Below are 18,600 nucleotides of genomic sequence, written 5' to 3'. Positions count from 1 at the left end.
TTGTCCTCCCTGGTTTTGCAGATACATATTCAGTGTATGGACTAAACATTAGAATTATCACAGACAGAAAAAAATTAATCCAATGAAAAATAAGAGATTGTTGGTCACATGTACGAGACAATGATTTTAGCAACCACTCCATAGGAAATTGTATGTGTAGGGTGAGTTAAAGCCAAGTTATCTATCAGCAATCTGGGTTGTGATGACTAGGAGCATTTTTTGAATTGTATCATTTTCTGGAAAGCCTGTTTGAATTCATCATTAAAAGCGGTGTATATAATAGGATTGATTAGGGAGTTCAGGTAGCCTAACCAGGTGAAAAAGTCAAGAAGGATGCGGTGAGACCAGCAGGCATCCTGACAGATTGGTAGGACCAAAGTCACCACGAAGAATGGCAGCCAGCAGACAATAAAGGCACCTAAAATAATCCCCAGAGTTTTGGTGGCTTTCCTTTCCCTGGCAGCCGAAATCCGTTTCCTTTCTAGGACACTGTCAGCAACTTTGATTTTCACGTGGTTGATGAGCACTGGGGAGCCCCCTGAATGGGAATGTCCCTCATGAAGATTCGAGCTAATGGAACAGAGAGATGATCCAGCCGAGCCGGTGATGAGGTGGGCGGTGGTGAAGCGCTTCCCGTACAGAGAAGGCGGTTTAAGGATTCGGGATCGAGCGGCTACATAAATCCTACCATACAGTATCATGAGCAACACCGTTGGGATATAGAAGGCGCCGCAAGTGGAATAGATTGTGTAGGAAATCTGATCAGTGTTCACAGCACAGAATGCCTCTTCTTCATGGGCTTTGGCTTGCCTCCAGAAAAGTGGTGGCATTGAAATACAAATGGAAATAATCCAAACAATGGCAATCATAAAGGCAGCCCTGCCTGCAGTCCGGCGTTTGGTGTATTCGAGAGCATCTGTGATGGCCCAGTACCTGTCCAAAGCAATCACACAAAGATGCAGAATGGAGGCAGTGCAGCAGGTGATGTCTGAGGACAACCAGATGTCACACATAATCTGCCCAAATGTCCATATATGGCTGACGGTGTAAGCGATGCTGATTGGCATGACGAGGATCGACACGAGGAGGTCCGTGGCAGCCAAAGAGCCGATGAGATAATTGGCAGGGGTGTGGAGTTTTCTTGTAAGGATAATCGTGATGATGACAAACATATTGGAAAGCATTGTCGACAAAGTGATTATGGCCAAAATCACAGCAAGTGATACTTTTAGGCCTAGCAATGTCCCCTCATCCCAGTCTTCTGGTATTTCACTGGAGTTCAGAGTCATGTTTGATGTACCCTGGAAAGAAAACTCCGTAGACCGGTTGTGTGGGGTCATTCTCTTCTGTGCTGATTTTTCCTTCCTTTTCAACTTAATCCTTTACATACTTCTTGAGTGTGTATCTAAATCTCTACCGAAACTAGGCCTTCTGGAATACAAGCTTGGGAGAGAAAGCATGCCGTTGTTAAATAGAAGCCAAGAACAAAAGCATTAAGCAAGCATCAACCACGGTGTGTTTTGTAACTGTACAACCCTAGTAGATGATCCACAGGTATGTATTCATGCACAACATGCAATAATGGGCGACAAGAGATGCCTGCCACATGTTAACTTCACCACCTAACATCTAAAGATTACTATTAAGGTTGCCAATTCTAGGTTAGGAAATTCCTGGAGATTTGGGGTGAATCCTGGGGAGGGGAGGGACGTCAGCAGGATATAATGCCATTGAGTCCACCCTCCAAAAGCTGTCATTTTCTCTAGGGGAACTGATCTCTGTGGCCTGAAGATCAGTTGTAATTCCGGGAGGCCTCCAGCTACTGCCTGGAGGTTGGCAACCTGACATTTATTTTACTAAATACCAAACCTAAAGGAACAACTAGGGTCCACCTGCAGCTTAGCTGCTGCTCTGAATACAGGAGAAATTCCCACATTCGGTATACAGAAAGGGCTCTCAGGCAGCAGGAATAGAAAAGATCTATGCTGGAAGAAAAAAAAATCGGAAATGGACAATGTTTGAGTCATCTTCCCATTTTAGGCTAAGTTTGTGTAAAATGCTTTTCAGAGCAGATAAGGGTTTTGCTGTGCATCCAATTACCATTTGCAATTGCAATAACTACAGCAGATTGTACTCCTGGGTCAAATTTTGCACAAGCAGTTTCATTTCTGTGAGCCAAGCTACAAGTGACGCCTGACACAGGTTGGACACTTGTCAGCTTCCCTCAAGTTTTGATGGGAAATGTAGGCATCCTGATCTTGCAGCTGTAATGGAGAGCCAAGCTGTAAAACCAGGATGCCTACATTTCCCATCAAAACTTGAGGTAAGCTGACAAGTGTCCAACCTGTGTAAGGTGTCACTTGTAACTCGGCTCTAAGTCTCTTACACATGCTGTCTTGGTGACTGAACATCTCCTTCTTTGTCCTCTTGCAACAGAACCCTCTCCTCCCCCAAACAGCCTACAGCTTTCCCATGTTCCGTTGCAGGGCTTTTAACAAAGTTATCACATTTTGTCCCCCTTTCAGGACATATGTTGTATTATCAACAGACAAGCACTTCAGATATCAAATGCTCTGCTATGAATGTACGCAGATCCTAATCAAAGATTGAGAAGGGGAAATCCCAGCACAAGCACAACAGAAGTGCTTTATCTGTCTAGATACTACTCTTAACAAACTTCCTCCTCCATCCCTTGGAATTCCGGATTCAAGAGACCACACAGTAGAGATCTCCAAGAAAGGACAGCCACAAATGCCACTCTGGCCAAATATTTCTGCCTGCGCTGACTAAAGGAATGGCTCCATAGCACAAAGGGTTGTTTGCACAGGCATTTTGTAATGATTCAAAAAAAAAACCCAGAAAGTCAAAAAGAAAAGTGGTTTGCAAAAGCATTAAACTGCCTTAAAACATGCTATTTTCCACCATAAAACGGCAAGCCCTTCAGGGACAGGGATAGATATCCTTATTTTTGATATGTAATTGTGCAAGTCATTTAATCTCCCCAAAGCCCTTGGGACATAGCAAAGGACAGATCCAAATAAATAAGCTGGCTGATAAATTCATGGTAAAATGCTCACAAAAACACAGCGTTCCATGTTGTGGAACACAAACACCATTATCTGTTATATCTGCATGGCCTCCTTGTCCCTTGTACATTCACTTTGGAAAGGTCTTTGAGCCACCACCTACCACTATTAATGGACAGATGATATAGAAGACTTTCTAAATTCTGTGAGTCGTTCATGATCAAGTGCAAGATGCACTACTGGTTTCCAGCTGCAAAGTCATGGAACTCCAAAGAGGAAGAAGGTGTGGTTGTCTGACATGGCTCATGGTTCCCAATTGCATCTAAAGGAAGAAATCCAGTATGTAGCTTAGCAATAATGAGAAGAACTGCTGAGATGTCCTAGCAGCTGAGAGGTCCTCTGTATATCACCAAAGCAAGCATATGGTTTATTTATATACTAGGTCACCAAGGCTGGTAACCTTGGGGCCTACGTATGGAATGGTAGACTGGTCATTTAATTTACAGGGAAGTTTTCCAGTGGGTAGCTGTCTTAGAGGGCCACTAGCAGCCAGGCGTAAACCAAACCTTAGTAACTCCGCCAACACCTCAGGGGTGACTTGGCTTTCAACCCTTCAGAAGCAATTACAGAATGTCTCCTCCTGCACAGCCATCAATTTGAGGAAGGAAGCAACAGGCACGGTAGCCAGTTCTGGGTTGGGAATTGCCTGGAAATTTTGGGTGTGGAGTCTGGGGAGGATGGAGTTTGGGGAGGGGAAAGACCTCAGTGGGGTATAATATCATAGAGCCCACCCTCCAAAGCAACCATCTTCTCTAGGGGAACTGCTCTCTGTTCTCTAAAGATCAGTTGTAATTCCAGGAGATCTCCAGCCCTAGAGGGTGGCAACCCTAGCACCAGGTCTGTAGCTGGAGCCGCTGACCTGAGAGGGCCCTGTAGTGTAAGTTGTAGTGCTGCAAGGACAGCTTCGCTTGGCTTGATCCAGATCCATTTTAACGTCTCAGTCTGCACCTATGATTTAAAAGGGAAGACTAGTGGTACCTGTATTTCCCCCCCCCCAGGTAAAGCAGTTTGGGGGGGGTGGAGATTTTTATTAGGAAAATAGCATGAAGGAAATAGCAAAAACAGCAGCAGCAGTGTGCTTATATACTGCCCTTCTGGATAGATCAGTGCCACACTTTGATGAACAAAGTAAGGCCGTTTCCACGCGGCCAACGCCTCCGGAAGATCGCACGAAACTCACAGAACAAAGCGTCTTCCTAGCACGATTTCCGAGCACGATCCTGTTTCATGGCGCTATTTCTGATGTCATCACGCCATTAAAGGGGATCATGCTGGGAAATCACATTAGGAAGACGCTTCATTCCGTGAATTTCGTGCGATCTTACAGGCACATGTGAAAACAGTCTTAAGTGTTATTATCAGGGCTTTTTTTCAGCGGGAACACAGAGGAACGGAGTTCCAGAACCTCTTGAAAATGGTCACATGGCTGGTGGCCCCGTCCCCTGATCTCCAGACAGAGGGGAGTTTAGATTGCCCTCCGCGCTGTGGCCACCAGCCATGTGACCATTTTTGCCAAGGGCAATTTAAACTTTAAAAAACTCCCCCCTTGTTCCAGCTGACCCAAAGTGACATCATTGTGTGGTCCTGAGTTCCACCACCTCTTTTCCCAGAAAAAAAGCCCTGGTTATTATTATCCCTACAGCTGGGGAACTGGGACTGACTGGAGTGGCTTACCCAAGCCCATCTTCTGAACTCATGGCAGTAGTGGGAGTTGAAGTAGCAGCGTACTGATTCGCATCCCAGCCACTTAACCGTTATGCTACAGCCGCCCCTCTCCTCCAGTCCGCTCTCTCCCTTTAAATAGCAGGCTTCATTGCTGCGTTCTGTGAAAAAAAAAATTCATAATCAGGAAAAATAATCACAACACAATGCAACTTGTAGTTCCTGCCTGAAGACTAGGCCAAAGTTGGCCAGAAAGACACAAAAGCCTAGTTCAAGGGCTTATAGTTTCCTGCATCTTAAGCATTTAAGTTCTCTCCCTGTCAGCAAACGGCTGAACAACGTTGAAATTAAATTTTAAAGGCAACTGTCCACGTAGCAAGAATGACCTTGTTTTAGAATAACTGTGGACATGTCATCATCAGCTAAAAATATACTGTTCTTCTGGCAAACCCAAGAGGGCTTCTTCAGCAGTATCCAATCCGTCACCCATTAAGTGAGAGACCCCACAACAGAGTATAACCAAAGCACATTCACCTGCCCTCTCAGCTGCTGACACATGTCGAACTAGGTGATCTTCTGGGGAAACAAAACAGGATAATTAGAAGCATAATTCAAAGGCAGCAGTACGCGAAACCTGAATTTTATATTACGGTAGAATTTCACACATCAGCACCCATTTTGATTGGTAAGGGCAACGTTTCAATACAATCTGATTATTGTTGAGTCCCAAATGGCAGCCCAAGATGAAAATAAATAAAAGATTTAAAAATTTTTCCAGAGACAAGTGTGACAAAGGCCAGATTAGAATTCAGCCCCTCCCACAGCGTGAGTTCCTTCCAACTGCCCCTGTTTATCATGGGAGTATCCCTATTTGATAAAGATTAGGTTAGGCTGTGAGCAGGGCTTTTTTTCTGGAAAAAGAGGTGGTGGAACTCAGTGGATTGCCCTAGGAGAAAATGGTCACATGGCTGGTGGCCCCACCAAGTGGCGCGGAGGGCAATCTAAACTCCCCTCTGTCTGGCGGTCAGGGGGCGGGGCCACCAGCCATGTGACCATTTTCAAGAGGTTCCGGAACTCTGTTCCACCGTGTTCCAGCTGAAAAAAAGCCCTGGCTGTGAGTAACCTGCCCATTCAGAGTTTGAACCCAGGTTTGAACCCTCTTAGTCTAACCACTGGGCCAGATCCAACCAGCTTTTCTATGGTGAAAAAGGGAGATGTGAATCTCCTTGGACCACCGAAAAGGATACACTGGGGATCATGGGACCTGCATGGACAAAAGCCACGTGCTATGCGGATGGGCTTTGTAATAAAGAGAGGAGTTGTGTGACAAACCTGGCTGGATCCAACCGATGTGTACGTCTAACATGTGCATACCCTACTAACACTTTCCCTTTCCTTTCATCTTAGTCATCTGGTATATCTTTACTGAGGTGCAGAAGTAAGTAGACTTCCATAGGGCTTTCAACATGGCAGCCCAAAGATGAAACCGTGGTTTTCTACAACGCAAACCCACACAGGAGTCGACTCTTAAATGCTGCCATATCATAATAGATATGGTGTACTGGTGAGACTGTCTGGCTAGAAATGCCGTTACCTCGATTGAATCTCCACTTGCTCTGAAACTTACAGGAAAATCCTAAGCAGAGTTACTATTTATTTATTATTTATTAATTTATTAAATTTATAGCCTGCTCTCCCCGCAAGCAGGCTCTCAGAGCAGGTAAGATCAAGTAATAAAACCACATTAAAGCATAAAATTCAGTACAAGAAGGCAGCAACTCTGCACAGCAGCCTATATTGCCAAACACATCCCAAACCTAGTCTTAAACGGGAGTAACTCTGCTTAGGATTTCACTGTTAGTGACTAGTTTTGCACAGCCATCCTCTCTCATAGGGTTGTTAGGAGGACAAAATGGTAGGAGAACCACAAATCCTATCCTGTACTCCCTGGAGGAAGAGTGGAATTTTTAAAGGGTATTTTTGTCATCCGGTATCATGCTTCTCATCAGTTCCTTTCAGCTTCTTCTATATACACATTTTTTTAAAATTACACACACAGACACATTATATATATATACATATATATAGGGGAAAATCTTATCTTAGCTTTCCCAGGGTCAAAGGACTCTAGTTAAATTTTTTCCCAGGCTTTTGGAAACAGAAAAGAAGTCAACTGTCCTATTTTTGCACAGACGCTGTTGAACCCTCCCGAAGTTATAGACAGCATGGAAAGGTAAAGTTGGCTAACAGAGAGAAGAACAGTCATAGGCTAGTTATTTTGATGAAAGTGAAATTTGTGCTGCGATTCCATTTTTGTTGATGTCTGGCACAAAGCGCTCCGTGCGTTGTGCAATATTCTCCTCTCAGAGTCCACAAAAGCATTCATCATTCAAATTCCAAATGAATGATCAGAAAGGAAATTGTACAGCCAAGGTCTCAAACGCTGCCCTGATACACTCTGGGAAATAATTTCCTCTCTCCTAGACTATACACTTTTATGACTGCCTTGGCCAGGCCTCCCAACTCCATAAAGGGGCAATCGGTCCATTCAATGTAGTGTTATAAAACATTCTATTGACATCAAGCATAAATTACGTGAGTTTTAAGACTGGATCCTGCAACACCTTTCTTCTCTTATCAAAGTCACCTACTCAATTATATCTCAGATCATCTTACATTACAATTTGATGTCAAGTGTTTCTGGGAGGGAAGGCGGCACGGTATAGCCCGATCTCGCCAGATCTCAGAGGCTAAGCAGGGTCAGGGCAACCAACAAGGAGGCTAAGCAGGGTTGGAAGGGCAACTAACAAAGAAAACTCTGCAGAGGAAGGCAATCGTAACCGCATCTGCTTCTAACTTGCCTGGAAAGCCCCTTGCTGGAGTAGCCATAGGTCAATTGCAACTTGACAGCATACACACACACACAAACTGTTTGGGGCTGTGTTTTTAACTGTGTGTATTATTTAATTGTGTGATGGTTTTAACTTATTGAAATCATAATATTTGTGACTGCTGCTTTTGCTGTTTTATTAGCCACTCATGTTTGCAGAAATAAGGGAGGGTATATTTAAATAAATTTTAAAAATTACACTTATACCATACATAAATACCCTTTTTAGAACAAGTAAACTTGAACATAGGGTTGCCAACTTCCAGGTAGAGCCGGGAGATCTCCCAGAATTACAGCTCAGCAGAGGTCAGTTCCCCTGGAGGAAATGGTAGCTTCAGAGGGGGGACTTTGTAGCATTATATCTCGGCTTAGCTTCCTCCCTTACTGAAACTCCACCATCCCCAGATTCTGCCTGCAAATTTCCAGGAATTTCTTAAGCTGGAGTTGGCAATCCTGTTGCAGCGAGAGCCAGTATGATTCAACAGCCAATATTTGTTATGCCCCTGTAAAGATGTATGGTACAATCCCGTTGCGTACATGCCTAATCACCCGATCTCAAAAAAGGTACTACAAAGCTGGGAAAAGTCCAGAAGAGGGAAACTACGATGACTAAGTAGTCGGAGCACTTTCCTATGAGAAAAAGCTAGAGTCTCGGGCTTTTCAGTTTAGAGAAAAAAGGCAACCAAGGGGGAACATTTTAGAGGTTTATAAAATTAGATACGGGATGGGAAAAGAGGATAGAAAAGACTTTTTCTCCTATAACACTAGAACTTGGGTTTGGGGCACCCAACAAAGCTGACTGGCAATCAGTTCAGTATGAAAGTACTTCTTTACTCAACGAGTAATCACAATTGTGGAATGTACTGCCAGTGGGTGTAGCACAGACGGCTTTAAAAGGGGATTACGCATTCATGGAGGAGATGGTCAATGGGTATTCGCCATGGGGACTAAAGGGAACTTCATTTCCACATGCAGTAAATCTCTGAATGCCAGCGCTAGGAGGCAACACCTGGGAAATGTTGGAAGAGGAGGATTTAATGCTGTCCCTTTCCTCAGGCTTCAGCGGGGGACAAACCGAAGAGTTAGAAAGATAGAGAGGTCAGGGCACTCAGTTTTGCTGTTTACTGCTCTGACTGTCCTTTGATATGCAGATTGCTATTCTCAGGATTTCCTCCTCCTGACTTCCTCCCTCTCACTTCTTCTCTTCCAGACACTGTTCCAGGCAACACCTCTCTCCTTCTCCTCCCTCCATCTTGGCAGCATGAATGCAGGCCTTGCCCTTCTATCCATGCCCATCCTTAGACTAGATAGGTAGTTAGGATCTGTCTCTCCTCCTTTCCTATCAGAGTATGGAGTTCCTACAATAAAGAACTCTCATTACTTTTCTAAATATAAAGCAAGTGTATGCTTTTATTCTTTTCTCTCCTGCACACACACCAGCCAGCAGAACGAACTCACAACCACCTATAATCACACTTCCTATGCCTAACGATAGACCCTGCTAATGGCCCAAACATGGAATCCTTTAATTAGGTTTCTGAGGCCTGCACAATGATTTATTTATCAGGAAAAGCCTGGGCTCTATGCTTGTTTGTTGGCACTCCAGGGCATCCAGTTGGCCACTCTGTGATATGGGATGCAGCACTAAATGGACCACTGGATGGATCCAACATGGTCCAGGAATGTTTTGGAGGTCTAAATTGTATGGGGAGCGGGGTTGTCACTTGATGAAACTGACTGGCAGTAGATTCAGAAATGACCAAAACTAAAAAGTATTTCTTCTCACAGCTTTTCAGGAATGGGTCTCTTATTGCTGAATTGTCCACACTCCCATTCCATTTCTCTATCACCTCAACCCATTTCCTTTCTGGGAATTCTTCTTTTAACTTATCTTTCTTTTGCACTGATCAAATTGCCTCCAACAATCATCTCCAGCTGGCAAAAGGTGAAAGAAAGAATGCGGGAGATCAGCGATCCTTTATCCTTCCTCATTTTGCAGAAAGGGTGGGGTTTACCATTTGCGGTTCTTTTGCTCCCCCAAACCACGTAGTATGACAACCTCCCCATCAAAATTATCTGTGAAAGGTACAGCAACCCCGTTGCCTTTATTTACAGAATATAAAATGGAGAATTTAAAAGCTTTCACTCGGATTTGTCAGATTTCAGTTGGCCTTAATAAAAGGTATGACGCAAAAATTGGTATTCATACAAAATATACAGTAGTTAAAAATGGGCTCACTGCTGTTTGTTGAATTAAAAGTGATGCCAAATTCTGCAAAAACTGGAGATTGTCAGCTTCTAATTAACGAGAGCTGCCCCCCTAGCCCAATTCAGTTTATCTATATTTGGCGAGTGTTTAACATTAGGGGGCAGTATTATCATTTGGTTTAGCTTTCAGATCTGGCAGCATTTCAAAACTAACCCAACAGGAAAACAGAGCTCCTATGAATTGATTCTGGCTACCTTCTGTGTTGAAATGCTGATGAAAACTTAACACAGAGTGAAAAAACCCATGTAGTGATATTGGAGTGGTGCTTGCAAGATCCATATGTGGAAGACTAAATTCTTGCTTGTTCATAGATTTCTCCTGCAAATTTCACATTCTAGTATAACTTCACATGTATTCCCATGTGAAGGCGCAGGAATGGGAGGCAGATTACATTAAAATCAGCATGTAGTTCTGCTCATATTTTTCTCAGTAAAGAAAAGACGGGGTTGTTATCTCAGAGGCTGAGCACTGGTTTTGTTGGCTGAAAGTCCTTAAATTCAACCCCCAACATCTCCAGTTCAGAGGTCTCAGGTAGCAGAGCAGGGAAGGAGCTTTATCTAAGCCCCCAGGATTAAAGGGGGTTCTGGGTTCAGTATGTGCATTCGGACCAGAAGAGAATTCTGCCTAATACATCTCTGGGATTCAAATAGCCTCAATTGTTCAATAAGTGGGGGAAATGGCTTAGACTGGTGGAGCTTCTCAAACTGTGCCTTGCAGCTTTGAAGCCAAGAGGATCTGGGAGGAAGGAGAAAACTTTGAGTTCACCTCTCTGCTAAAAGGCCAGGGAATACAGCCTGTTGCTAAGAAATGCTTATAAATGCTAAACATCAAAAACAAACTTGTTAACTAATGTAAGATTAATGCATTTTATGTTTGGATGGAGAGATGTGCATGGATAAGCTTGCCAACTCTGGGTTGGGAAATTTCTGGAGATTTTGGGGGTGGAGCCTCAGAAGAGCAGGGTTTGAGGAGGAGAAGGACCTTCGTGGGGTATGAATTGATTCTGGCTACCTTCCAAAGCAGCTCTATAATCTAGAGATCAGTTGAAATTCCAAGAGATCTCCAGGCCTTACTTGGAGGTTGGCAGTCCTATAGCCCTGATTTGGATGAGGACTTATTGTTAAAACAAAATTACACGACTGGTATTCCAGTAGCAGAATTCTAACATCACAAGCAATTTGGCCCTTAAGGCCTTTCTCTGAGTGCACCCAGTCACTTAGGTGTGGTGCATGACCATGAGGGACAGGGCCTTTTTAGTACTGGCACCACCTAACTCTGTCCCTTCTGACCAGCTGTGGAACTGCCTCCCTGCTGCTACTAGCCTTCCACACTACTCTCCTTCTTCTGGAACGGGGCACAATGTCACAAAAAAATGTGGAAGATGGCGTTTTCTCGCTCAAAATTTGTGCAACGTCACGCAAAACTCACTTGATAAGACACTATCTTCCGTGTTTTTTTCATAACGTTGCACCCTGTTCTGGAAGAAAATAAGTAGTGTGGAAATGGCCCTGCACTATCTCAGTGAGTGCTGAGTGAAAAACATTTCTGTTTCACAGGCATTTGCAGATAAGCTGTTTTTTTCTTTCTTCTGCTGTCCTTCTTTGACAGGATAATCTCTGTTTTATGGCTGTTGTCATTGGCTGCAAGTGTAGTTTAATGTGTCATGCTTCTCCCACATCTAGTGGAACAGGTTTTTCTAAGCTAGTTTATTCCCCACTCCTTGGTCTTAGATCCTTTATTGTTCACATTGTTCTCTGATTCTGACCATTTTGGGCCCCTTTTCGGCCATTTTCAGCCCTTTCTTGCCATTTTGGGCCCAATTTCGGCCCTGAATGGCCAGGATTGGGTCCAAAACAGTCAGGACAGGTGATGTCAGGCGGTGTGGCATATGCAAGTCAGTTGTGCTAATGACACACTTCTGGTGATGTCAAGGGGCATGGCATATGCTAAGGAGTTATGCTAATGAGTTCCTCCCGCTCTTTTTCTACAAAATGACCCCTGAAAATAAATAAGATTAGTTAAGATCATGGCTCATGGCCTGGAGGGCTAATGGCTGAGATGCAGTGGTTTATTTTATTTTTTTAAAGAAACCTGAAACAATTTAGATAAATAAGGGATGCAGTCTGGCCACAGAAAAATGGAGAGCTTCCTGTAATGATACGATATGAAAAACCAAGAGGGGGGATATCCAAAGATGCTGTGAATAATTTGCTTTGATTTCTTCCCGTTTCTTTTTTTAAACCCCAGCGAGTCCCAACTGTAAAGTTATTCCTCAAAGGTAATACAACATCAAAATAAGCATACCCATTATAACAAAATCAATAACTCTGATGGCCTGTTTAAGATATGAATACACGGCAGAAAATACTTTAAAATCTTTCATAAGGCAATGAGATGACAGTCATCCGGTTTACATTTTCTAACAAAATATTATGTCCTCTCCCACTCCTAACTTGTAACAGTTTATTTCCTTCAAGATCCAAGGTTGGGGGAAGAGATATCATTTAATATTTGATACGTGGGACACAAAAGGCATACAAGGTTAAAAGATCTGTGGTGCCTTAACCAATTTAGTGAGATTATGGTGTAGTGGTTAGAGTGTTGGATTAGGATCTAGGGGGAGGGCGGTTTTGAATCCTCACTCCGCTATGGGTGCTCACTGCATGACCTTGGACTGGTCACATACTCTTAGGGCTAAACTACAAGTGACAAAAGGCACAGGTTGGACACTTGTCAGCTTCCCTCAAGTTTTGATGGGAAATGTAGGCATCCTGGTCTTGCAGCTTGGCTCTCTGACTGCTGCCCAATGGACTTTTCAACTGTCAGTTGTCCAACATTCCGCCAAGCTGCCTACATTTCCCATCAAAACTTGAGGGAAGCTGACAAGTGTCCAATCTGTGCCTTTTGTCACTTGTGGTTCTGCTCTTAGCCTAACCTACCTCTCAGTGAGGATAAAATGGAGGAGAGGAGAGTGATGTAAGCCGCTTTGGATCCCGATTGGGGGAAAAGGTGGGGTATAAAGGAAGCAAACCCCTGGGGGGGGGATACAGGTGAGCCCCTAAGCTGCTTTATCCTGAGTCAAACCATTGGTCTATCAAAGTCAATGTTGTCTCTCTCTGATTGGCAGAAGCTCTCCAGGAACTCAGGCAGGGGTCTTCCACATCAACGATTACCTGTTCTTTTAAACTGGAGATGTCGGAGATTGAACCCAGGACCTTCGGCATGCAAAACAACACAAAATGGGAATAATAACTCTAATCTGGAATAAAAAGAATGGAATGGGTTTGTAATGGGTATCATCTTGCTGTCGTGGCATTATTTTCTACTTCTGTAATTCCAATTTCTGTATTGATTACAGAGCAGGATGGGTAGCCGTGTTAGTCTGTCTGTAGCAGTAGAAAAGATTAAGAGTCCAGTAGCACCTATAAGACTAACAAAATTTGTGGTAGGGTATGAGCTTTTGTGAGTCACAGCTCAAAACTTCAGATACTTAAATTTTGTAAGTCTTGCTCTTTTCTGCTGTATTGATTATAGTATGTCTTGCCTGAGACGATTTGTGGTTTTCGTTTTCTAACTCCGTGATCCTAAACCTGTTGCATTGTTGATTGTTTGTTTGTTTTTTAATTTATATTTTAAAATTTATTTTCAAACGTTTTCAAAATACAAATAAACAAACAGTAAACTCCAACTTGTAACTTTAGCATTTGTTCATTGTCTATTTTGAGGCATCTGAATGCATTTCATATTCTGTAATCCACTTTTAAGTCTCAGGGAGGGTTCATGGTTCAGCGGAAGAGAGCCAGTTTGGTGTAGCGGTTAAGAGCATGGGACTCTAATCTGGAGAACTGGGTTTGATTTCCCACTCCTCCGCTTGAAGCCAGCTGGGTGACCTTGGGTCAGTCACAGCTCTCTCAGAGCTCTCTCAGTCCCACCCACCTCACAGGGTGATTTGTTGGGGAGATAATAATGACATACTTTGTAAACCACTCTGAGTGGGCATTAAGTCATCCTGAAGGGTGGTATATAAATCAAATGCTGCTACTACTACTACTACTACTACTACTACTACTACTACTACTACTACTACTACTACTGCTATTGAGGTAAATGCAGGTTCACAGACTCCCATTTGTTGTTGTAGTTGTTGTTGTTATCTGCTTGGCGGAGGCTCCAGGTCCAATCCTCGGCATATCCATTTAAAAGTATCTGGTAGTAGCTGATGTGAAAGACCTCTGCCTGAGACCCTGGAGAGATGCTGCCAGTCTGAGTAGGCAATACTCCTTGATGGGGCAATGGTCTGATTCAGTATAAGGCAGCTTCATGCGATTGTGTGCATACATTCATCAGAAAGGCAGGCTATCAGTAAAATAAATAAAATTTAAAACCAGCTGATCAACCCAATGCAGCATGAGTTTTAATAATAAAGAGCCTACTCCATCATCAGAGGCAAGCCTAGACCGATCAGTTGGTGGATATCTACAACAAAATGCCCCATACAAAACAATCCATGTGGATGATAGTTTGCATAAGCATAAAAGACAGGTCTCTGTCTGGAGGAGCTTACAAACTGCAACCCGACACCACAGGAGGCAAAAGAAGAAGACAGTTTCTGGTGGGGCTTTGAAAGATGGGAGATGGGAAGGGCATAAGGGGCAGCAAAGGGGAAAAGGACAGTCATTTAAAAGAGCAAGAAAACCATTGAGAGTGGGAGAGAAGACGCGGGTGGAGGTGGATTTGAAGGTGGAGAGAAAGGGGGGCCACACAGAGACCTACACACAGAGAGCAGGAGCCCCCCCAGTTTTAAATGCAAGTCAAAGGAACACATCACAATAATACAGGCACGACACATTACCCAGTAGATTGAAGTCAGTAGGAAGACTCAAATTCCCTGGGTATTAATGGGATTTCGTTAGGCATGAGCAGCCCTCAAAGGATGGTGCCCAGCTGGCATTTGCTGATCATGAGTAAGCAGGATTGATCCTAACGCTTTCCCATGACCCCACCGCTAAGTAAGCAAACTGCATGCGTAACAAGGGACCAATGAGTAATAAACAGGCAGATGGCAATATGTGGATATTTTCCCCAGTGCAATCCTAGACAGAGTTATACCCATCAAAGACCATTGACTTGACCAGACTTAGAAGACTGTAAGTCTGCTTTGGACCCCAGGAAAACTTTTACTCCGTTTATACCTCACCTTTCTCCCCAAGCAGCTGTACATCCTTCTCCTCTTCTCCATTTTAGCTTCACAATAACCCTGCAAGGTAGGTTAGGCTGAGACTCACTGGCCTAAGATCGCCTAGCGGGCTGCCCTGGCACGATGGGGATTCGAACCCGGGTCTTCCAGATTTTTGTTGGATACTCTAACCACTGCACAACACTGGCCCTTTCAGCACACCCAGGTTTAAGAGATGGCTTTGACATGCCCTGCAGATGGTAGAAGAGACCGAAGGGTGGATGTGAAATAGACTGCAGAAAGGAAATATAGTGTGGATTAATGGAATTCTTCCGAATTCGTTCAGGGTAGTTGGAGCAGAGGAAGGGTCGTTATCCTTCCCTTCTGCAATGCAAATTTTTGAGAGTCTCCGACCTGCAGATCTGGAACCCAACTGCAGGCAGACTTAGCCTCTGGTCTCTGCCTCTCACCCAAGCGGATCCTTCCCTATGCCCCTTTCTTTCTCCCTACCCGCAATTCAGGACGCTTCATTTCTTCTGTGCACTTTGGGCTCCCAGGGGTGCGCGTGTGCGCGCCAGTGGCGCATCCCTCCTCTTCCCCAAATAAATCTCACCCGGTGCCCTTGGGTCGAGCACTACCTCTTAGTCTAATAAGCAACCCTGCAGGGTTGTTGTGCAGTTAAAGTGCGGGAGGGTCCATCCACGCTGCTCGGAGCATAGATGTGGAAATAATAGCACCCGCGCACCGACGTGCCTTCTCTCCATCGGAGCAGCTCTGGTCTCCGCTGCATTCCAGACCCGCAGGATTTGCGTCCAGATTTTCAGGGCTTTCGAGAGGCAAAGCTTCGGATACATCAGGACAGCTGGGAGCTGAAGAAGGGAGCTTTGACTCTCGAAAGCTTACACTCTGGAAATCTGGTGGGTCTGGAAGGTGTCCCCGGACTCAGATCCTGCTGTTCTACTGCAGACCAACAGGGCTACCCACCGAAAACTATTCCAGATCAGGCTTGGGAGTCCCCCACTCCTTTCTGATCGAACTTATTCCCAAACCCATGGAATTTGTCTGACTACCCGATTCCCACAGTTTCCCATTTTTGGACATCGTTCGGCAAGCGAATGAATCGCACCGTCTCGCGTTCCGGCACATTCGAGCGCCGGGACTCTCCTACTCCTCGGTTTCGGAGCGAGTCCAGCCACCCCTCTTGCTCAGAGTTCCCCGCCGCACACCCGCTTCGACCACGACTTACGCGCGATCCGGTTCAGGGAGTCCAGCGCTGAGGATCTGGGCGCGCCGCAGCCACCCGGCGCCAAGCCGGATCCGAATTGAGGGGAGAGAGAAATCCGATCGGGGAAGGGCCAAGCGGTTCGGTTCGTGCCCTGCCCCGGTTACGGAGGGAGAGCTGGCCCTTGCTGCTCCGCACGGAGGCTCTTCCCCCTCCCTCTCCCCCCAAAGCTGCAGTCCTCCCTCCGGTCCGATCAGGCGGAACTATTTCTCTTTTTAAAGCCCCAGCTTTTAGATCGGGGAGACAGAGCGCCCGTGCTGAGCTCTCGAGCGCCTGCCGGGTTCTCCGGCGATTTCTTCCAAGAAAGTGTTGGGATTGGGAACCAGGTGGGGAAGGAGAGGCGAGAGCTCGGAAGAGAGGGGAGGGGGGAATTTTCCAGCCTGCAGGACACAGAACTGGGGGGAGGAGGTGAGATCAGTTATCTGATACGGATTTCTCCCCTTGCCAACGAAATTCCTCTTGGAGGATGGAGACGGAATCATAACATTCTTCTCTCACTTACCAATGCCAGTTTCCTGCCTTTTCTCCTCTGCTTTAATCCATCTGATTACATTTTGCATTGTACCCTGGCATCCTGACCCCCTTCTTTGCAATACCCCTCCCAATTTCTGACTGGGATGGAAAGACTCAAATCTACATTTCTACTGGGATCTAATGGAGAAGCTTTGACTCTCGAAAGCTTATCCTCTGGAAACTCTTGTGGGTCTATAAGGTGCTACTGGACTTGTATCTTGCAGATCAACTCAGAAGGCATTTCTACGCCGGACCGGAGTCTGCTTGGCTTCTTAAAGGTGGTATTGACACCCATTTGGAAAACTCAGTGTTGAAGATGTAAAGGAATATTATCCCTCCCTATTGGTTTGTTTAATCCAAAATATCCCACACTCAGCCAAAAGCATCCATTTCTCTCTAGATAGAAAAGTTTATGGTTTGAAGTCCAAGTATCAAAGAGTGTCCTAAGTAGAAAATAAATTATTCTTTTGTGAGTGTGACACACACACACAATGTGCCTTTTTATAATTTTATTTTAGTATTCTTTATTTTTTAAAAATTTTTATTTAGCTCTGGAACATTAGAGAGGGAAACACAGGTGGGAAAGGCTGAAAGAACCCTGAAGAACAAATTCTGTTTTGCGGAATGTACTGCTGCTGGAGTTTCACTTCCTTAGGGATTGGACAGGACTGTGTATCTGCTTCAGTCGTCCTTTGAAAAATGCAGTAGCCAAATAACCTCTGGAATTGGTGAGGCAGAAATGGTTGGCTAGAGTATCGTTAACAAACAGGTCACAACTTCCTGCTGAGAACCATTTGCAAGATGCAGCCACATTTAAAGAGCCATTTATTTCTAGTGTGGAGATCCTCCGGTCCTAGTTTGGGAAAGAGCAGAAAAGGGAATTCTGGGGAGGGTCCACAGCTGAGTGGTTTGCTGACTTGCTCTGCATAGGGCTCAGTTTTTGGAATCCCCAGTTAGAAAGATCATAGCTAACAGAGCAAGGAACCCTTGGAAAACCTAGGTCCATCAAAGAATGAGGCTCGTAGACCCGGCACGGTATGCTTCAGTGTAAGTCAACGAGACAGGCAATGACATAAATGAATAAGAGTGAGATTTGGGTCCAGCAACCCCTTAGAGACCAACTAGATTTCCAAGGTGCGAGCTTTCAAGCGTCAAAGCTTTCTTTATCAGACACGTGGAGTGGAAATTCAACAGGCAAGCACATCTTTGCCTCTGTATCTTGATATTTCACCTGTTACGTTTTGCACAAGGGCAGACTGGGAAGTTCATGGTTAATACGGCACAGGAGGGAGTGGAACCAAATGGCCCAGAGGCCATTTGACTCAGACACAGCAGTCCCAAAGAGCATAGCCTGTGACACCTGGGTTCAAGCCAAGAGGTGCCTTCGGTGTGGTGGTGCTGCAGGGACGGCTCAGCTTGGCTTGCCCTCGCAGCACTTTCCTAGTAAGTTAAATAGCCGGACTGCCCTGGCAACGCGCTGTGGAGCTGCACGGATTGTCAGTGTTGGCTGGAGGACAGCTGTGGCTAGAAACAGATGGGTCACCTCTGTCAAGGAGGTAAGGAGGATGCTATGTGGTGTAGAGCTGGCCCAGGCTAACCCACACAGACCTTTTTCATACTGCAACACCCTTTTCATGTTAAGAAGTAATTAAGTGCTACGGTGTCCCTTCCCATCGAAAAGAATTTAAAACGGGGCTGCCTAAGTGAATTTTAATTTCCTCC

The 18,600-nt window shown here is 44.9% G+C and overlaps 1 protein-coding gene across 1 annotated transcript; it reads right to left on the bottom strand.

The window, feature by feature from the left end:
- Nucleotides 1–206: 206 nt before the first annotated feature.
- On the bottom strand, nt 207–1,340 carry HTR1D (5-hydroxytryptamine receptor 1D). The gene has a single exon (XM_054999721.1). It carries the CDS (start codon nt 1,338–1,340, stop codon nt 207–209), a length of 1,134 nt encoding a protein of 377 aa, XP_054855696.1.
- Nucleotides 1,341–18,600: the final 17,260 nt, after the last annotated feature.

This window comes from Eublepharis macularius, chromosome 15 (genome assembly GCF_028583425.1).
Source record: "Eublepharis macularius isolate TG4126 chromosome 15, MPM_Emac_v1.0, whole genome shotgun sequence".
In the NCBI taxonomy this organism is placed as follows: Eukaryota; Metazoa; Chordata; class Lepidosauria; order Squamata; family Eublepharidae; genus Eublepharis; species Eublepharis macularius.
The sequence above is the reverse complement of the archived record's forward strand: the minus strand, read 5'-3'. Positions and strand labels throughout refer to the sequence as shown.

Bases quoted from the DNA above. Each gene is read 5' to 3' on its own strand.
- HTR1D (XM_054999721.1), bottom strand. From the start codon at position 1,340: ATGACCCCACACAACCGGTCTACGGAGTTTTCTTTCCAGGGTACATCA.